This window comes from Lathamus discolor, chromosome 5 (genome assembly GCF_037157495.1).
Source record: "Lathamus discolor isolate bLatDis1 chromosome 5, bLatDis1.hap1, whole genome shotgun sequence".
In the NCBI taxonomy this organism is placed as follows: Eukaryota; Metazoa; Chordata; class Aves; order Psittaciformes; family Psittacidae; genus Lathamus; species Lathamus discolor.
In genome coordinates, this window is record NC_088888.1 from 15,902,456 (window position 1) to 15,923,473 (window position 21,018).

At 38.2% G+C, this 21,018-nt stretch overlaps 1 protein-coding gene across 1 annotated transcript in view; it reads left to right on the forward strand.

Moving 5' to 3' along the window:
• USH2A (usherin) overlaps positions 1 to 21,018 on the forward strand; it is a 380,108-nt gene that overhangs the window by 222,934 nt on the left and 136,156 nt on the right. The window contains exons 39-40 of the mRNA XM_065679870.1: positions 17,099 to 17,249; positions 17,411 to 17,553. Of these exons, the coding sequence (XP_065535942.1) occupies positions 17,099 to 17,249; positions 17,411 to 17,553 (294 nt within the window). The remainder of the gene's footprint in view (positions 1 to 17,098; positions 17,250 to 17,410; positions 17,554 to 21,018) is intronic.

The window sequence follows — 21,018 nt, forward strand, 5'->3', positions numbered from 1 at the left end:
GGAACAGCTCTCCTACATCTCTCATTAATGACCTAGCTAATTGAAGTGTCATCAGCAAGTTGTGTAAATTGTCCATTCCAGTTCTTTTTGTCCAGAAAGATGATTTCATGGGGATATAAGAGGAGGACTGCAAAGCTGTTTGTGTGGAAAACTGGGAGTTGTTCTAATGAAGCAATAATTCTTCTCTAACCTCTGCAATATTGAACTGATTGTCATTTTCATTAGTTCTACTTTCTTCTTCTATTCCCCTCTCCCAGTCTGTTCAGCACATCTTTAAGGTCATACTGAGTCTATGCTTGGTTTTGGGTGGGAAAAGAAGCGGGAAGTAAGTCTCATTCCTGAAAGGCTGTGTTTTCAGACTTCAGCAATGGGAAGCACAGAGGTGCCCACTTTCCTGAATTGCAGCGAGTTGGGGCTCAGCCTAACTCCACACATCATAAAGGACTGCCTCAAGGTTGCTTTAAATTGGGCCTTAGTACAAGTCCCTACTCATAAAACTGGGGAGTTCCAGAAGACAATGACACTTCAACTATGATTGCTTCCTTCCCTTTGTCCCTGCACCCTGTCTTTGAGGGGCTAGGCAGATCTCCCATAGCTAGGGCTATGCTGTTTCCATGCCCCCAACATATGTCACCTGTATCAGCTCCTAGTTTACTATCTGTCTTCTGGAGCTGCATGAAACAGAGCAAGAAGATCAAAATTGCAGTTTTAGTTGCCTTGAACAACATTGATTTTTATTTTTTTTCATGCTTGGAAAGTGCCAGATGAGAAAGGAAGAACTGTGGAACAGCTTGAAATAGCCAAATGATCATCTATAAGCTGGCAGTTAACCTCAATGTGGAGGCCTCACTCCAGGTCTTTCCAAAATCTTAGGCTTATCATGAGGTCCAGGCTGTACGTGAAATCTCTTGGAAGAAATCTGTGGTAGAGAATTCATGCTGGAAACTACAGCTTGATTGTACTCCTAAAAAAGCAGAAGACTATATAGCAGTAGGGAAAACGGGCTGTTGTGGAATTTAGCAGCAGATAATTATTTAAAATGATGACCTACCATCATATAAATCTATTTCAGAGCAATTTCAGTTGTACATATAAAAGGACACAATTTAGATGAAGTATGAAATTTTTATGTAATCTTAATCTTATTCATGGTTGAGATTTTTTTTTAATTCTTTGTAAATCTGAACCATTTCAGTACTCCAGTTAAATTCAACATTCTTCATGTGACAAATTAGGTGGTTCTGTTGAAGGAATTCTACAGTAAAATGACATTGAAATTTCTAGTGAAAACATACAGAAGACATTTGAAAAATCACACCATGATTTTTTTCTTTATAACTATTTTCCAGATATATACAAGAATTGATTTTTATGCTAATTTGCTGTGATGATTTGCACTGCTTTTCTAAAATGCTCAATTTATTATATTTATTTTTGACAACTCCTACCCCTGCAGTTTCCAGAATAAAATGGCATTTTTATTAACTGTCATCAAGGCAAATGTCTGTGGTTTGTTGGTTGTTTTTTGGTTGTTGTTTTTGTTTTGGTGTCGTGAAAGGATGCTGTGTCTTTGGTGATGATTCACTGTTCGGTCCTCCTCCTGGTCTTAAACCTGCTGATTGTGGTGTTTACCACATTCCTGCTCCACCAGCTGCAACATATCTATGTGACCCTTTTTGACAAGCCAGTCCCCCACATTTTGGTCTTTAGTTTTCTGCACTTGAAGCATCTAGACTATGGAAGTCAGCCTTCTTATCATAAAGCATTTTTCCTCCGTATAGTTAATTATTTGTTCTGGTGGCATTTTATGTTTGATATTTTCCTAGTATAGTGCTCCTTATTATGCATCATCTCTCAGGTTGTCTTTGGGCTGGTTGACTATATACCTAAGGAGAAATATGCTTCTCTGTAAAGACCAAAAGGGAGAGAAAAGGGAAGTTGAGTGAGAATCAGTCATTAGAGTCACCATTTCGTCTCTGGTATCCATATGATACACAGTTGTCGTATGCTACCCTCTTTCTTACAGCTGTACGTGTCTACAGCCCTCAGTGATTCCTGACATTTGACAGGCTTTCTTCACTGTGTTTTTCTTTCTGAAAAGAAAGTGTGTAGATGCACACATACAAATATGTATGTGGTTGATATATTAGTGTATAAATGTTCATGCATGCATGCTGGAATTTTTGTATTTTTTTTTTTGTCTGTGGACTTGTATGTAGGTCTTATTCATTCTTCTGACAAAGAAATACTGTGCTCTTCAATTAAGTCCAGGTTAGTAAAATAAGAGAGAAAGGGAATTCATGTATTCCATGTTATGGTGGGATACATCCAGTAATGAATTATGTTAATTCTTACTACATTTTATACTGACATACTTACTTTATGATTTTTACAAATCTTTACTAATTCAGCCTTACATTAGGCTTCTAAAGTGACTGTGGGTTGTTATTCCCGTTTTACATATAGACAGAAATACAGGCATTGTGTTGGCAAGGGAAGGTAAAAAAGATTTTTATATTCATCCTCATGCTGAGAAGTGTAATATACATGTCAGAAAGTCTGTCAGCCTTCCTTCTTGTCCCTCAGCTTAGACCCGGGGATTGCCTCTCCATGAAAAGCGTGACCGTAGTTAAATGCAATCATTGTGTACATAGTAAATATGTGAATTTAGGTTGGCTGCTTTTAGATTATCTGAACAGCTCTAACAGAACATGAAGAAAGAAATTAAGTTGAATGAGTAAACAGATGGCATTCTATAAAGAAAGAATACTTCTCTGTTCTCTGTTTAAACTTTTACTAAAATTGTGAGTGCTCTCACATCCTAAGCTAAGAAGCTTGTTCGAGAGGGTTATGCGTAAGAAATTGATAGTGCTGTCCAAAAAATTCATCAGGAAGCTCCTGATGGTTGTAATTTGAATTAATCAGCTGTAAATTTTCTGTGATGAAGATTTAGCCCTTTCAGTCTATGTTTTAAAAATGAACAAAGGAGAGGAGATTTTCCCTTCTTCTTTACCTTTTGTCAAAAGATTGAAGAAAATCTGTATTGTAGAGAATAAATGTTGCGAAAATATTTCTTTCACCTCAACATAGGGTCAATTGTATGTGCAGACTAGAGTAAATGTTTTGACATGTCTTGTGGCATATAAGACAAAACACAGACAGCCTGGCTTGGGTTTGAATGAAACGTAATGTTGTTACTAAGACTTTTAATCAATTAGGATGCACAATTTTGAACAAGAAGACAGTAGCCAAGGTCTTTTCAGTAAAAATACTTGGGAACAGGTTATTCATTGTTGTATATTGACACACTTCCACCATGAGCAGTAAATTTGTGTGCTCTTCATCATTATCCAAGGAAATGAAGGCAAGAGTTAATACATATAAATGGTTTGTTAAGAGTATCTCGAACATCCTATGTCAATGGGTCGTATATAAAAGGTTGTGACCCTTTTCTCCTTTTATCGGGTAACTCAGTTGTGTATTTCACACAATTATTTCCATGTGTGAATAGGCTTGTCTGAATTGCTTTTTATTCACCTTAAATATTAAAAATTTTGCTTCGGTGGATAACACCTGGATCATATTTCTGTCAATTGAAATGCTATTTTTCGTGGGCTACCAGTCCATAAAAAGTTAGGGATTTTTGCCACAGTTAGGTGGAACAGAGGTGTCACCTTTCCTATTCTGTCACAGCTCATCTCAGAGCACTGGTCAAAAGAGAGAGATCTGGATTATTCGTTCTAAAGTGACTAACATTCTCATCTCCCACTTGCCAGGCAGTGTGCTAATTTTTTGGTTCATAAGCAAGGAAGGCAGACTACTGCCCATCTTTCCTGTTGAAACTACTACAAGGGAGGGGGGAAAAACAGTCTTACTGGGGGAGAAGATAGAGGAGGTGCTATGGTAACCCAGGGCTAAAGGCACTTTTCAGGTTGGGATGAAGCAATGTATATGTCAGCAGCAATGGGGGCAAGAGGAGTAGGTACTGAGTTCTGGGCATTTGTGGATCAGTGCTGATACTCAGCATGAGCATCAGAATGTGATCCTATTGCTATTTTCTAATACAACTTAATTTATTGATTCTGCAGCTGTTGGAACTAGACTGTAACATGAAGTGACAGCCATAGCATTGTGGTTGGCAATTGTGAGAAGTGATAAGAATTCTTGTTTACTCTGTAAATGTGATAGTTCAGATTTGTCAGCCTTGGTCTCCTGTGTTACATTAAGAGAACAGCATACAGTGTGTTGTTGTTATTTTCCTGATTACAGTAGTTTTATTTCCAGAACTAAATTTTTGATTCTGCTCTTTGCCATTTTGCAGATTACCCCCCTGATAGTTTTTCATGTTGATCAATGGCAGGATTTGGTTATATAGGAAAAAGCACTTCATAGGGTTAATGATGACAGATACAATTAAATGAACTCTCTGCCATCTCTTTTGATGTACACAGATTTTCCCCATTAATATTGATGGACTTCAGAGTCACAAGCACATATTGGGAGGGGAGCAAGCCCTTGAATGTTGCATTTTGCTCTTTGTGGAGCTGTCTATATCACTTTGTCTAAATGTAAGGAAAGCTGCTGACAGTTTTTGTATATTAAATTATAACTGAGAACTAATTCAAGGATCAAAGATGCTCTTTGGGAGACATCACTTTACTGGTAGGAAAAATCATTACCTTTTTTTACCAGTCTCATGTATTTGTACTGTATGCCTTGGAAATATAATTCCCTACAGTTTCTGAATCTTGATGTTTAATTTAACATAAAGGTCTTTGAGCAGCAGAATGGGAGGGGGGCTTCTGCTAGTAAAGCCTCGTAGAAGGAAATTGAAACGTACATGTTTTTTCTCATTTATCAAACAAGTGCAAAAATCTAAACTGACATTTTATATCAAATGAATTATGAACTGTGTACTTTGTACCTAAGGGAACAACTACTTAATTAGACTTTTGTTAAAAAGAGAGGGAGAGGAAAAAAATAGGCTTTTAATAAAATATACAGTAATTTTTTGTATTTTGTCTGAACCTGACATGTGCTGTACTTTGCAGAAGAAAACCAGAGTATAGGCTACTTCAAAGGCTGTATTCTTTGAATGCCTTAGAGTGAGTTGGGAAGCAGGTTAAGATAACACACAAACCAGAGTTTCTACTTAGTAAGTATTGTTGCTTTGATATTTTTTGTTTTCAGCCTTGTTCACCTTTGATGAACAGGAAAATATATGCTTTTTAATGGCTTGAAGATTGAAGTGAAGTAGTGAATTATGATTATTATTATTTTTAAACTTCCATATGTAAGAATATGGTTGACACTGAAAAATACTTCCAGGGAGCAAAGTTTCAGAAGGCACTTGATTGAACTGTAAGAGGTAAATTTTCAAAGAATTATATACTCAGCATTTTAAAGGCATGACTTCCACTGTCTTTAGATGAACAACGCTTCTTGCAAGCAAAGAGAAGACTCCCAGTCTGTAAAGTTAGAGGTTGCAAAATTGGTAAGATTTTGTACCTTCCCAATTTCTGAATTTCCTTCATGACTTTCAGTGGGAATATGTTTGTTTCAGTGCATTGGCATAGAAGACACTTTGATATTGTTGTGATAAGAATCTACACCTTAGAGAAAATGGGAAATGAGAAGATAAAATTCCATAGTGTCTTTGACAACATATTCCCTAGTGCACTCCTATGGCACTTTTTGATATATGAACAAAATAGTTCAGAACTAGTTGCTTTTCTCATATCATATATTTCATAAAGATATATTTAATAAGATTAGGCAAGTCAGAATATACAAAAGCTTTCAGAAACTCTACAAGCTTCTTGCAAAAAACAATGGTGTATGAACAACAATTGTGGGAATATCATATCATGAACGTATCACAAAATCTGAACCACAATGAGACCAGCTATGTTTGTAGCTTTAATATTATTTCCTGTCAGCACCATTAGGAGACTAAAACCGAAACTGGAATGAGGTGTGCTAATGATGGCACATCCTCAGCTGAGATACCCAGATGTACTCACACCCAAGGCGGCAGTACCTTGGTCTTTGCAAGCTTGCAGTAATAATAAAGTCATCTGATCCTTTAATGTGAATCTCCTGTGAAAAATAGTTTATTTATTACGTTAGACAATGGGTAGTTCTATTTAGAAGTAAGGTGATCATTTTTCCTCATTTATATCTTATATTTGCTTTTATTATTCAACAATACTGATTTTCTAGGTGTTCTATTTATATATCATAATATTTAGAATCATAGAATAGTTAGGGTTGGAAAGGACCTTAAAAGAGGTGGCAGCTTGACGGGTTCAGTGGTTTCATAAAGCTACAACAGAGAGCTGGTCCCCTCCAAACATGCTGGAGAGTCAGAACTCCTGCTCGTGTTGTCTGTGAAGGAGATGAGAGGGATGGGACAACAGGTGAATGTGAGAGAGCCATTTCCTTCTTCCTCAACACCTGCCTCTCATTTTCCCTATAAAAAGACACTGACAATGTGACAACATCTTTTTGGTTACTGCCTGTGGCATAAAGAAGTTAATTAGCGGCTGTGAATCAAATCCAACTCTGTGTTTCCTAGATTACTAGGAGCAGAAACTTTGAGGAAACTTCTTTTCCTTCTCTTTCTGCAAATAAAGGAAAGAATTTGAGGGAGAAAGTGTCTCTTATAGTTATATTTGTTTCATGGCCAAAAGGTAATCCAGTGACCTGGATCCTGCAGGTACCTGTAGGACATTAGAAGTATAATAAAACTGCACCACCCACTGTGCATAGTGGCTCCCTAACAACAGCTAATCTGTAATCTTGTCAGGTATGTTTTCTATTTATGGAAATTTTCAAGCTTGGATAGCATCAGAAATGGTAATATTCCACAGGAAAAAAAAAAAAAAGAACAAAAAAGATTAAAAATAACTACAGGTAATTTTATTGCAGATCTAATTTATTTGCAAACCTGCATTGTTCTTCAGTCTGTAGATTTAGGGGTATGTTAAGTGGTTCTGTCAAAAAGCACATCCGCTGGCAACTTCAGTTTTCTGCCAGCAGGGTACACTGTTCTGTGACTAGCCGTACTGTCGCATTTATACTGCGGGGGTGCACGCAATGCACTGAACCAGGAGACTTCTTATTTAAGGAGAACATTCACATCTTTCTAATACCTCACTTTCTTTAGCATTCAGTTAGGTTTCTGTAAGTTTATTTCACAACACATAGTGGAGTTATAACAACAATCAGTTGCAGAAACCATGTTCTCTTGTTCAAGTGGAATGATGCTTTCTGGTTTGCAATATCCTATGTTATCCTTCTACTTTTGGTCATAGAATGAAACAATATTAAAAATTAATTTTTACAGGCTTATGTTTCAGGCAGAGGCTTAGGCTTCTGGTAACATCAGTACCTCCTTGCCTTTTCCTTTTTCTTTTTCTTTTTTTTCATCTTACATGATGTTAGAATCCCTTTAATTGAAACATTAGGCTGAAAAGGAGTTAATAAAAAAATCATTTTGTGTATCTTCTTTCCTCAAAGCCATAAGTTGTCTCATTTCTGGCAAAACATTTGGTTTCTCTAATGAAGATTTGAAATCTTTCTTGCAGCATTTTAATCCCATTACTGTATGTCCTGTTTTCCAGGACATGGGAGATTCTCTCTTTGTAAAACTTCTGTGAAGTTGAAGATTTTTATGTCCATCCCTTTGCTCATCTATTATTCTTAAAGCTACATAGTTTAAACTTTCTTCCCTGGTCTTTTCCCAACCATTAATGATGTAATTTGCTTTGTTGTTGTGGTTGCTTTTGGGAAGCCCCCCAATTTCCAGAGCTATCTAAGAACTGTTTAGTTTCAAACACGAAGTAAATGGATTAAAAGCCAGCCTTCAGCTCTTTGAAATTTTGCCATCAACATTAAGAAAGAAGGTTCAGTTTAGTCAAGTGTTTCCTTGCCAGCAGTCTATGAGACTCTAACCAGAGATGTTTCCACCAGTGTGAAAGCTAGCATACCACATACCTGCCTCTGGTCATAGCTCTCTGCCTGCAGATGTCATATCTAAGGGAAGCTGTAAAATTTTGAAGGTAATGTCAAATTAATTCACCTTCCTTCTTTCAAAACAAACAAACAAAGAAGTCCTTAAATTAATCTAAAGCTGCTTCAAAAAGGAAGCTGAAGCTTTTGCATGAAGATAGACAGGATCTTGTTCCCTCTGCTCTTGCTATATTTGTTCCCCTAAGTAAAAAACAAAAAAAAAGGCAGATCTGATAGTTTCTCAAAGATGTGTCACAGAGATATTTAATTTTCCAGTAGCCAGAGTCACAATTAATCCACAGGAGCTGTTTGTTTAATTGTATTTTCTGCCTGAGTTTGTAAAACCAATACTTACATTTTTCCTCATAGTGTTTTTTCTTCAATTAATTTTCTGATATGACAGTTAATGGCTAGACATTCTTTTAAACAGCCTGATAAATAGTTAGTTTCACTGGGTAGTTATAAATTCTATCCAGTATCTTTATTACAGGTATTAAAATCATTAATCATTGAGATAATTGCTTATTGGCGTTCTTTTGTAGCTTTGAGAGTGTAGCAAAGTTCTTGCTGAGCAGCATGGATGAACTTCTACCTAGCATGAGGAAGGAAGGTAGGTTACTCCTTATGTAAAGGTAAAGGAGACAAATCTGTAAGACATTTTCATATGGCTGTCCTCAGTAAAATAAAACACTTAGGAAACAGACATCTGTTATGCGTACTTGAGACCCATATCTGGATTGCAGATGTTGAAGTTGTGTATGAAGAAAAGTTCATTAAATGGAGAGGGAGGTCTGATTGTTTTTCATTAGAGCAGTATTAATGAGATATAAGTAAGAAAGTTCTGAGATTTTGAAAGGCAGTCATCTTAAACTAGGTCTGTAAAGCCCTGCTAAAATTGTGCTCTGCAGCTTAGTATACCAAATAGTACAAGTGGAGGGAAAAAAGCAGTTAGAGCTTATACATACAGATAACGGTAAAATTTCGATCCAGACAAAGATGAAAATTTATAATTTTCAAATTTCTTAATTTAATTTCTGCAAGCGATCTTGTGCCTTAGAAGTACAAGTAAAATTAAAGATTAATGCTGAAGTGAAAAGATTTGCAGAGCCACTCCTTTTCAAGTGAAGTTAAGATCATAGCAGAGATTAGATGTATAAAACAGGTTAGATAGTGAAGAGAGAACAAAATTATTTCTGTACCCTATTTATGTTATACTTAAAAAAGTCACTACCAGAAGGATTGAACAAGTTTGGATTTACTGGAAAGTTTAGTCTTTAAGGTACTATTTTGGATCTCTACTTTCTTGTTCTGATAGTGCAGCTTCCTTTCTTCCCAAACCCCATTTGTCAGAGAGGAGCAAGCAAGAAGGCCACCATGGACCTTTCACATTGTACGTTCCAAAGTGCATAGATGTATGTTGAATAAGGGGTGCATTGTCCTATTACTATTAGAGGGAGTTATATCTCTAACGGAAAACATATAACAGTGAAATTAGAAAATAATAAAGAAAAAGCCAAGAATACTCTATACATTGTTTAGGCATTAAGTTAGGTGGAAAACAGCATGGTTGAACATATATATTAAATCAAAAATTATGAAAAACGGTGTCTATTCATTATACACTCAGTAGGAAAGATAACTGGGAAAAGAGGGTTAAAATCCAAACCAGAGTAAACCTCAATGAACCTGTGAAGATAAGAAATAAAAAACCCAATCTTCTGCTTTTGCCCTGCTCATGGTGACATATGGCCTAGCACCATGGCCTGTCTTACAGTTAAATGAAACAAAAACACATGCCCATGTTGAAAGCTATGGAGAGTGCAATGACTGGAATTATTTGGACTGAGCAAACAACTCGGTAACAGGCACAGCTGGGAAAATCAGAAGAAAGAAATGTCAATGTGCAGAACCAACTGCTCTAAAAAAATAGGTATATCCGGGTCCCTGAGCAAAAGCAATCCCACGAGTGGGTTTGCCTTTACCTGAAGCAGGAATAACCCAGACTGTCTTCCCCAGCACATTCTTCATGTGCACCGCAGGAACTTTGTCCCCCTCTACAATACGTAAAAGTTCTGACTGGGCTGGGCCAGCTCTGTTGGCAGATCCTCTGGTGTTGACCAACCAGGTGGCCTTTGGTAAGTGTGTATCCCAATGTTTGGAAGTTACCTCACCCATCACTCTCAGTGTGGTTTTTAACAGCCCATTGTACTGTTTGATTTTCCCAGAGGCTGGTGCATGGTAGGGAATGTGATATCCCCCCTCAATGCCATGCTCTTTGGCCCAAGTGTCCATAAGGTTATTCCGGAAATGAGTCCCATTGTCTGACTCAATTCTCTCTGGGGTGCCGTGTTGCCACAAAAACTGTTTCTCAAGGCCCAGGATAGTGTTCCGGGCAGTGGTGTGGTGCACAGCGTATGTTTCCAGCCATCGAGTGGTTGCTTCCACCATAGTAAGCACATGGTGCTTGCCTTGGAGGGTTGGTGGGAGTGTGATATAGTCAATCTGCCAGGCCTCCCCATATTTATACTTCAGCCATCGTCCTCCATACCAAAGAGACTTTAACCGTTTGGCTTGTTTAATTGCAGCACATGTTTCACACTCATGAATAACCTGGGCAATAGTGTCCATTGTTAAGTCCACCCCTCGGTCACGGGCCCATCTATATGTTGCATCTCTGCCCTGATGGCCTGAAGTGTCATGGGCCCACCGGGCCAAAAATAATTCACCTTTATGTTGCCATTCTAAGTCCATCTGAGCCACTTCAATCTTAGCAGCTTTATCCACTTGTTGGTTGTTCTGGTGCTCCTCAGTGGCCCGACTCTTGGGTACATGTGCATCTACATGGCATACCTTCACCACCAGGTTCTGCACTCGGGCAGCGATATCTTGCCACAGTGCAGCAGTCCAGATGGGTTTACCTCTGCGTTGCCGGTTGCTTTGCTTCCATTGCTGCAACCACCCCCACAGGGCATTTGCCACCATCCATGAGTCAGTGTAGAGATAAAGTACTGGCCACTTTTCTTGTTCAGCAATGTCCAAGGCCAGCTGGATGGCTTTCACCTCGGCAAACTGACTCGATTCGCCCACTCCTTCAGCAGTTTCTGCAACTTGTCGTCGAGGACTCCATACAGCTGCCTTCCATCTCTGATGCTTTCCCACAATAGAGCAGGACCCATCAGTAAACAAGGCATACTGCTTTACACTTCCTGACAGTTCGTTATATGGTGGGGCCTCTTCAGCACGCATCACCTCCTCCTCTGGTGACATTCCGAAATCTTTGCCCTCTGGCCAGTCCATGATGACTTCTAGAATGCCTGGATGACTGGGATTTCCTATTCGAGCTCGTTGTGTAATTAGTGCAGCCCATTTACTCCATGTAGCATCAGTTGCATGATGTGTAGAGGAGACCCTGCCTTTGAACATCCAACCCAGAACAGGCAATCGGGGTGCCAGGAGGAGCTGTGCTTCAGTGCCAATCACTTCAGAAGCAGCTTGACCCCTTCATAGGCTGCCAGTATCTCTTTCTCAGTTGGGGTATAGCTAGCCTCAGATCCTTTGTATCCCCGACTCCAAAAGCCGAGGGGTCGACTTCGAGTCTCCCCTGGAGCTTTCTGCCATAAGCTCCAGGTAGGACCATTTTCGCAAGCTGCGGTGTACAGTACATTTTTTACATCTGGCCCGGTCCAGACTGGTCCAAGGGCCACTGCATGAACTATCTCGCATTTAATTTGCTCAAAGGCTTGTTGTTGTTCAGGGCCCCGTTTAAAATCATTCTTCTTCCGGGTCACATGGTAGAGAGGGCTTACAATCAAACTGTAATTTGGGATGTGCATTCTCCAGAGCCCCACAGCACCCAAGAAAGCTTGTGTTTCTTTCTTATTAGTTGGTGGAGATATTGCTGTTATCTTGTTGATCACATCTGTAGGGATCTGGCAATGTCCATCTTGCCATTTTATTCCCCAAAATTGAATCTCCTGTGCAGGTTCCTTGACCTTACTCCGTTTTACAGCAAAACCAGCTTTTAGCAGGATTTGGATTATTTCCCTCCCTAAGTATAAAGGTGGTGACCACACCTGGAACATAAGCCAGATCAGTTTCATGATCAATGATTCTATTGTATTACAAGTCATTACAGTAAAGTACAATGAGACAAGAACCTTAGCCCAAGCCCCACACTTGAAAAACACTACCCCAGCAAACACCGGCTCCAAGTAAGGTACGATATACTGAGACTGTGAGATCAAGAGGAACAACTTTGAGAGCCAATAAATCAGCATTGTAACAAGTGACTATTAATCTAAAATAATGAATGCTTATCACAAATACTATTAGACACACTCCGGTCAGATCTGTCATTATTTCAACCCCTCGTGCCCCATGTTGGGCGCCAAAAAGAACTGTCGTGGTTTAAACCAAGCCACACAGCTTGTCCACTCACTCCCACCCCTTTTTTTCTCCCTCTTTCTTTTCTTCAAGAGAATGTAACTCCCACAGGTTGAGATAAGAACAGCCTAGTAACTAAGGTACAACAGAGATCGCTACTGCTCCCACCAATGATAATAATGCTAAGAGAAAATGACAAGAGAAGAGAATACAATACCACCGCTGAACGAGTTTGACCCCCCTGAAGAGAGCCTGTGCCCTTCCGGGTAACTCCCAGTTACCTCCCTGGGCATGACGTGCTGTGGTATGGAATACCTCTTTGGCTAGCTTGGGTCAGGTGCCCTGTCTCTGCTTCCTCCCGGCTTTCCCTCATCCTTGGCAGAGCATGAGACTCACGAAGTCCTTAGCCAGAATAAACATTACTTAGCAACAATTAAAAACAATCGGTGTTATCAGCTCTGTTCCCAGGCTGGAAGTCAAAACACAGAGCTTGCACCAGTTACTAAGAAGGAGAAAAACGGCTACTGGTGAACCCAGGACAAACCTGGAAAAGAATGACTGAATGAAACATTCATCTAAAGGTAGTCTGACTGAAACTTTCCTTGCTGTTATGCCATAAATTGTGGAGAGCCTATTTTCCTACTCTGTAGTTAAATATCTGCAGTTATTGTTTGCATCCTCATGTATGAAAAGTATTTTAATAAGATGCAAATGTGTCATTTGTGCTAAATATTTTACATATGCAGATGTGGCAAATTGCATAGTTGCATTTCCACAGCCTATCTGCAGATATCACCGATGCAGCAGGGCCGATATATCTGATAGCTGTTAAAAGTGGTGTCACTTCATTTCAAAGCTGGTATGAGTTTACATCTGTTTAATAGATATCAAATTGCACTCTACTGTGCTTTCTTTCTCTTATTACAGATTAACAGTGCAGGTATTTTTATAACTAAATAATACTTTATTGTCCTAATGCTAGTTAACTTTTAATAGTCCTACTCAAAGCATTCTACTTCCAAAAAATTTATGTTTCAGATGGTGACAGGCTGAGAGAGCTGGGCTTGTTCAGCCTGGAGAACAGAAGGCTGTGGGGAGATCTTAGAGCAGCTTCCAGTACCTAAAGGGGGTCTACAACAAATGTGGAGATGAACTTGTTACAAGGGCCTGTAGGGACAGGACAAGGAGGAATGGCTTTAACCTGCCAGAGAGGAGATTGAGATGAGCTCTTAGGCAGAAGTTCTTCCCTGTGAGGGTGGTGAGGCATTGGCACAGGTTACCCAGAGAAGCTGTGGCTGCCCCATCCCTGGCAGTGATCAAGGCCAGGTTGAACAGGGCTTGGAGCAACCTGCTGTAGTGGAAGGTGCCCCTGCCTGTAGCATGGGGTTGGAACTGGATAAGCTTCAAAGTCCTTTCCAACTCTAACCATTCTATGATTCTATATATCCCTATGATAAATATAATGAATAGTTCTCAACCATAGGCTTCCAACATGAAGTAAACATTTAAACACAATTGCTTAACACAGTGCTTGCTGTCCTAAAATAAACAAATACTTACAAAGGCAACTACTACTACATATGTGATTTAAGATAAAGAAATTGAGAAGTGAATTTGAAGCACTTTTCAAATACTGCTTAGCATATTAGTGGCCAAGCAGGGATCAGATCTTTCTTGACTCATCTGCATACATGTGGGTATCTGGAACATACTGTATCATTGTCAGTTTGAAGCAGTCTTCAGGTTTTATTATTTTGAGGTGCTGTCTATTAATTCTTTCATAGGATTAACATCTGATGTAATATTTTATTCTGCCTTTGTGGTCTCCTCGTATAAAGTGTGGCTTTCCACCCTGGTAAGTGAGGATTTACTGGGCTAGATGTTGATTCAGTAGGTTGCAAGTGGAGTGGTTGCCCCGTGAGGGTCATATTAAAACTTAAGGTGAGCTTATTGAGCAACATTGCATCTTAAAGATGATATATCAGGCTGATAGATACATGGCTCTTCTGTCGAGAAATTCGCAGTAGAATTATTGCTGGTTGCCAGTTATTACTTTGGTAGTAAGGAGTCCCTCGGGATTACGCATTGGATAAAAAGGGTTAAGCTGAGGGAAATCTTACACTAAAGACCTTGGTGATGAGGAATGTTTGAAATAGTCAAAAGATGTTTTGTGTGCAATATATAATTACCACTGGGGAGGTGGGACTCCATAGTTTTGATAATTAAAGCATTATTAGTTTAATAGAGGGCCTTTCTCATTATGACTCAGCAGAGACTTGACTATTTGTCATGCCATCCTGTTCCTTTGGAAGCACAGAGCTGAGGACCTTCTTCACAAGCTACAGGAAGTATCTTTCAGATTAAAGAAATCTGCTGTCTACTCTAATGTGTTGGTTTGAAAGTAGTGGGCTTAGCTTGTTCTACAGGTCAGTCGACTTTCACAGAAGAGATTTGTCCAAATTTTCTACTCTTCCCTATACTGTGCTTTTGGGTAGAAGAGATTTGAACATTTAGCTGAGATTACCTACACCATTAAAATAACATCGGCACTGTGAATTGTTATTGACATTTAGACAGCTACATCTTTGTTTTTTGATGAACATTCCTGTATCGCTATAATAACCATCACTATACATATGTAAATCTTAATCGGAGCTTTTACTTTGTAGATCTCAGAGAGCTTTACAAAAAAGGATAAGTATTATTCTCTCCATTTAACAGATTGAGAAATGAAAGACAAAGGTGATGTGTCCTGACAGAACTGGAAATAAATTTAACACTTTTGCCTCCTCAGTGAGTTGCTCACGCTGTCTCCTCGGTAACAGTGTGAACTTTGGCTTCCTGGCCAAATTACAGTTCAGCTAATTAGGTTAATTTTTAGATGTAGGGTTTTTTTTCTTGTAGAATTTCTGTGTGCACTTAAACTATTGATGCATTTTAGGCTACAGTTTTAAACGATGTAGTACCCTCCTTTGAAGGGATATTGAGTCTATTAGTGCCAACTTTTGTAAACATCTTAAAACCTTCTAATAAAAGTTTTTACATTATTTCTGCCATCTTTCTTGTGCTGGCTGAGTTTGCCTGCTAACAACTTCAGGAATCACTTTATAAAGGGACACCAAAATAGTTCATGGTTATCTGCAAGCATTGTACTTTACATTCATAAGGTTTAAACCCCTATGTTGCATAACTCCACTCCACAACATTAGTTATCTTGCTGCTAAGCACAACAATTGAGGTAAATATATGTCCACCATTTTACTCTGAGAGTAAAATTTAATTCTCACACAGAGCCATTTGTTGTGCATGTGTTTGGTTTTGGTGGCTCAGCTGGAGGGATGTTGGGGGCTATACAATTTAAATCAGCTATCTTCCCTCTGAGCTGAGGTGCTCACAAGCTCTTGAAGCTGTTGGCAAGAGATTTGCAGACCATGAATTACCTCAGTCTCAAACATCTATATGTTATAGTTTGGAGCTGAAGAGCTTTCAAGTTCTACAGTCAGAAGTATCAAAGTGTCAGAAGCTTGCTCACATATCTCTGTACATATACTTCAGTGTAAATAAACAGTTGTGTATGGCTGATGACTTTTTTTGAGCCAATGCCATCCTTACATCTGTTTCAGGGAGAGAATAATTCAGTGTATCACAAAGTCTGTTTCTTCTTAGTAACCATAGCTTATACTGGTGGCAAATGAAAATCACCAAACTCATTGTAAAATACTGTTTACTCATCTTACAACTTAATGCCTTGAGGCTTACAACTGCACCTTAAGTTACAGATCTGTGAGACTGTTTTTTCCAATGGAGAGAAGGGGATAAACAACAGCAACAAACCAATTTCTTTTGGAAAGACCAGAGAAAGAAACAAATTGTATCTACCAGACTGTGAAGAACAAAATTATTATACAAGAGTTTAAATGACAAAGGAAGTAACTTACTAGTATTTTAACTCTCTGGAAAAGAGCTATAGACACGCATTATATATGAAAGTTCCAAGTGTGTTTATATACTGAAAGTTTCTTCAACGGATTGTTTCCTTCATAAAGGAAAAACAAAGCCATAAACTTATGGGTGCAAATTAGCATAGCTCTTTTCACTGCATGCAGTGAAATTTGCGGCAGTTAAAGGTGGTATCATTACTGGCATATTTTGATCTGCAGTTCCTGGTCTTCATAAAAATTAATTTCTTTAACAAAACAGTGGGCTAGAGACTGAGACTTAAGTGAGTCTATTTTAGTTTCTACCAAAATACATTTTCTTCCCTTAAATTTTCTGCTGTTTTCTTGTAAAATTCTTTCTAATTTATAAGGGTGAAAACGTATCTGAATGATGAGAGTCTGATCAATTTTACTTTTGCTGGGTAATATTTCTGTTAGTATTTCTTTAGCTTCTCATGGTGGCAGAGCTGAGTACAAGGAGAAGTAATAATAGTTGAACAGGTGGCAAAGAATATGTTGCTTCTGAATTACTTTAGTGTTTGGAGGTTTGCTGTTAGCAAAATTATATTCATGTAACTGTATTGGAAAGAAGAAAGCGAAGAAATAGCATTGTTCAGTAGTGAAAATGTTAAACTAAATGGACCATGTTAACATTGCTGTAGATCCTGAGGAACAGTTTTTCCAGTATATGGAGCATTTTGTTTCCACCCAGCATATGCTCTCCATGGTTTTCTCTGCTCTAATTCATCCATGTTTTTTGACAGCTCCAGATGGCATGATGCCTCCAAGGCTTTCATCTGCCACTCCGACCAGTCTTCAGGTTGTCTGGTCTACACCAGTTCGCAACAACGCCCCAGGCGCGCCCAGATACCAACTCCAGATGCGGCGGAGACATTCTGCTGGTGACATTTTAGAGTACGCAAGGCCACCATCAACTGCTGAGCAAGAAGAGTTCTGTTATCTTGAATATGGCTCACCTTTAGGGTGGCTGGTTTTGTTACAAGACATGTAATGTTTTAGCCTTCCTTTAGGTGCTGGGGTGTTTAATGATGTAACTCTGCTGCTTTTCTTTGCAGTTTGCTTTCCAGCCCTACTGCTTCCTTACAACACTGGGTCATAGATCTTCAGCCATACACGGAGTATGAGATGAGAGTGGTTGCCTCCAATGGTTATGGCAATGCTTATAGCAACTGGACGTCAATGACTACATCAGAGGACAGTAAGCAGTCCCATCTTATTTAACTCACTTTAGCAGTTCACCTGCCATTGCACAAAATTTCTTTCGGTTATCTAGTTTTCACAGTTAAATAGCAGTAATGTGTTTCCTTCCTGAATATTAACTTGCAATAATAACTCCTACGGGATCAAGTATCTGTGGTCTTAGATTTTCATAAAACATGAATATTTAAATATGTGTTTGTGAAGTAGTACCTTATTTCTTCATATAATATCCTTCCATTCATGTGAGTTCATATATAGTTAGTTTAAGATACACCAGTAAGTACAGCTTTGTAAGTGGTACTCCTGCATATTCAGGGACTTGATTCTGATTTCAGTCATATCACAGAAAATAAGTTGAATTTAATAGCATATGACAGTTTTCTTATCTCTGTGCTGAGAATACCTAAGCTATACCACATCTGAACAGAACTTTGCATTCCCAGTGATCTTTGTTAATTCAAAGTGGTGATCTACTGGTCTGCAATTGATTTTGTTGTTGCCAGTACCATCACTTCCCTCATTAATAGTTCTACGTTCTGCTGATTCACTCCACATAATTTGTTCAACAGTCCCTTGATTTACCAAGCAGGTATCAGCATACAGGTACAGCCACTTATTTGGCAGGGTAGGATTTTACAGCAGATACAATACATAAGCAGAAATACATGACAAAACTTGAGGGTGTTGTACATTATACAAAATACATAACGATACCTAATAGCATACTTTTTGAAAAAATAAGTTGTTTAAATATATATTATTTGCCTTTTTTTTTTAATCAGTAATGGATGACTACATTGTACCGAATTTTACAAGAATTAAATATTTTCTAAAGTGATTTTACCTGTTACATCTTGTTTAAGTTGTTTATCTTGTTAAGTGAGTCATTCTGAGCAGGAAAAGGGTGGGGGGGAAGGGGGAGGAGAGGCAGGAATCAAGATAAGTTTACTACTGTGTTGCTTTCTCTGCCTTCACACCCAAGTGCTTTGTAGTCTTACTCTATTTTACACCAATATGAGATTTGCATTTCAGATCACAAATTTAACCTGATGCTCATATGTGGTTGTTGTAGGAAATATTCAGTGCTGGTAACTCAATTTCATTTTAGTCCCTTCTCTAAATGGGTAGCTGTTTATCTTGAGAAAACACCCATAATAAAACATTTGTTCCCATAATTGTAAAACATTTTCCTTTGAAGCTGAGCAAATAATTCGCAACAGAAATTTATCTGATAAATACATTTATGTACCAAAGGTATGAAGGCTTCTATAGATATGTTACCCATAAGTAGTTCTGAACTTGGTCTTTACATACCAGAGTGTAGGTTATCTACCTGTGAAACAGGTTATCTGCCTGTGAAAATCCTTCATTGATGCTCAATTCCTTTATAGTACTTGTTAGTTACCAATAGTTGATACAATATTATTAAACTTGTCTACATTCATGGTCTAAATACAACCAGTCTCCTATGACTATTTCATTGAAATTGCAATGATTATTTAGCTCTGGTCAGATAGTTCAAGGCAAGGTTGGATAGAGCTTTGGGCAATGTGGTCTAGGGTGAGGCACCCCTGCGCATGGCAGGGTGCTGGAACTAGATGATCTTAAGGTCCTTGCCAACCCTAACTATTCAGTGATTCTATGATAGTGTTGTTTCTTTTCAGACAGGAGGAGCTCAGGAGTGCATTTAAAAGGCATAATTTGTCAGTATATGGAAAAACTATTTGTTATGCAAAATAGTAGGTGTAAAATGTTAAAATTCTCTTTTTGGGTGTTAGGGCAGAAAGCCTACACAGGTTGCGCATTCCTATGTAGTCTACATATGTCTACATATATGTAGTCCACATGTATGTAGAAGTTACCCGCTACACAGAACTTGGGTGGTCTTTGTGCACTAGTGTGAATTGCTACCCTCTGCAAAACCTGACTGCAGTAATGCCTTAAGTTATTATGGAAGGCAAGTGTCACCAAAGGAAACTCAACAACAAGAAAAGAAAAATACAATGCCTCTGCCAGTGTTTACACAGTTAAGATAGTTTGAGATGAACAAACAACTCACCTCTTCAACTGTGATGCATAGCTTAAAACAAACTTCTGTAGTTCAGCTATAAATTGAACTACAGTTTATAGTAGTTCATAAACTGTATGAACTACTCCAAGGGGAAAATTATTTTCCTTAAAATGTCCTCTTCAATTTGCATTGATACTGCTAAAGAACACATGCTGATGTGTCCTCAGTATCCAGCAGGCCTTGGAATTTAAAAAAAACACCCATCCAACTTTCAGAGGCGATAAAGGACTTTGGTTTTGGTGTCATTGTGGAGGGTTGCCGTCTGTGAAAGGATATTCAACTCAATTGCTTAATACTGAATGATTGTCATTAGGTATAAGCAGTATTTCTGTTAAGGTTTCAGTATGTTTCCTCTAGAACTGCCTATACTGACAGCTTGTTGCAGAAGTACACTTAATTCCTGTCCCTTCTAACCAATAGACTTTGACATTTTAATATACAATTTAACAGTAGAAATTTCCCATATCTCTTCCTTTGTTGAAGAATATGTATGTACACATGTTCTTATTGAAATCTGTGCAGTAAATATGTCCTTTTTGTTTCACCAAAGCATTTATTATATATCTGTAGGAATAAAATGTGTGTATGTGCACATACACCTGATAGTAATGGATGTAAATCAACACATCCACTGTTAAAGTCAATAGAGATCTACTAATGTAACCTGATGATTTTGCAATATATCTTCATATTACATTTTAATTATGATAATTATTTAGTAAACTAGGAGGATATTAGGAATTATTAAGGAAAAATCAACATATAAAAAAAATGCCATAAAAATCTGTTGCATCTGCCATAAAATGTCTTAATATACAGATTAGTAGGTCTGAGATATTTTCTAATGCATGAGAAAATGCTGTAAATAATTTTCAAATATTTTGATTTGCATAGTATGGCACTAGTAAATGATTCCATGCATTTTTTAAAGCCTGCTCTGTCCTTGCCAGATAACAGCAAGTACATATCCTATGTATATTTTAAAACCTGCTAACTATGTGTTGCTCAAAGGTGTTTGTTCCAGTGATCTTGGTCAGTACAGTATCAGACTAGTTAATGCCAAACAAATAGAAACAGGTTATAGCGTTTCTGGATTAGAACTAGATTAGATCGTTTTCAGTAACTTTAATGTAAATTTAAGACAAACCTCTTGCAATCAGTGTAATCACCTCTGAAAAGAGAGGTCAGTATTTCTGAGCAGAATTTCATGCACTTCAATCAGAAATAAAACGACATTTTCTAGATATAAAAAAAAAATACTGGTTAAGTTTTTCCTTTTGTTATGGCAAGCCTTTGTGCTACCTGAGAAGGAAGCTGTAAATGAGCTGGTTATACTTACCTGATGCCGGCCTAATGTCAGCTGTTGTGTTCTTATGGTCTAGCTTTATGATT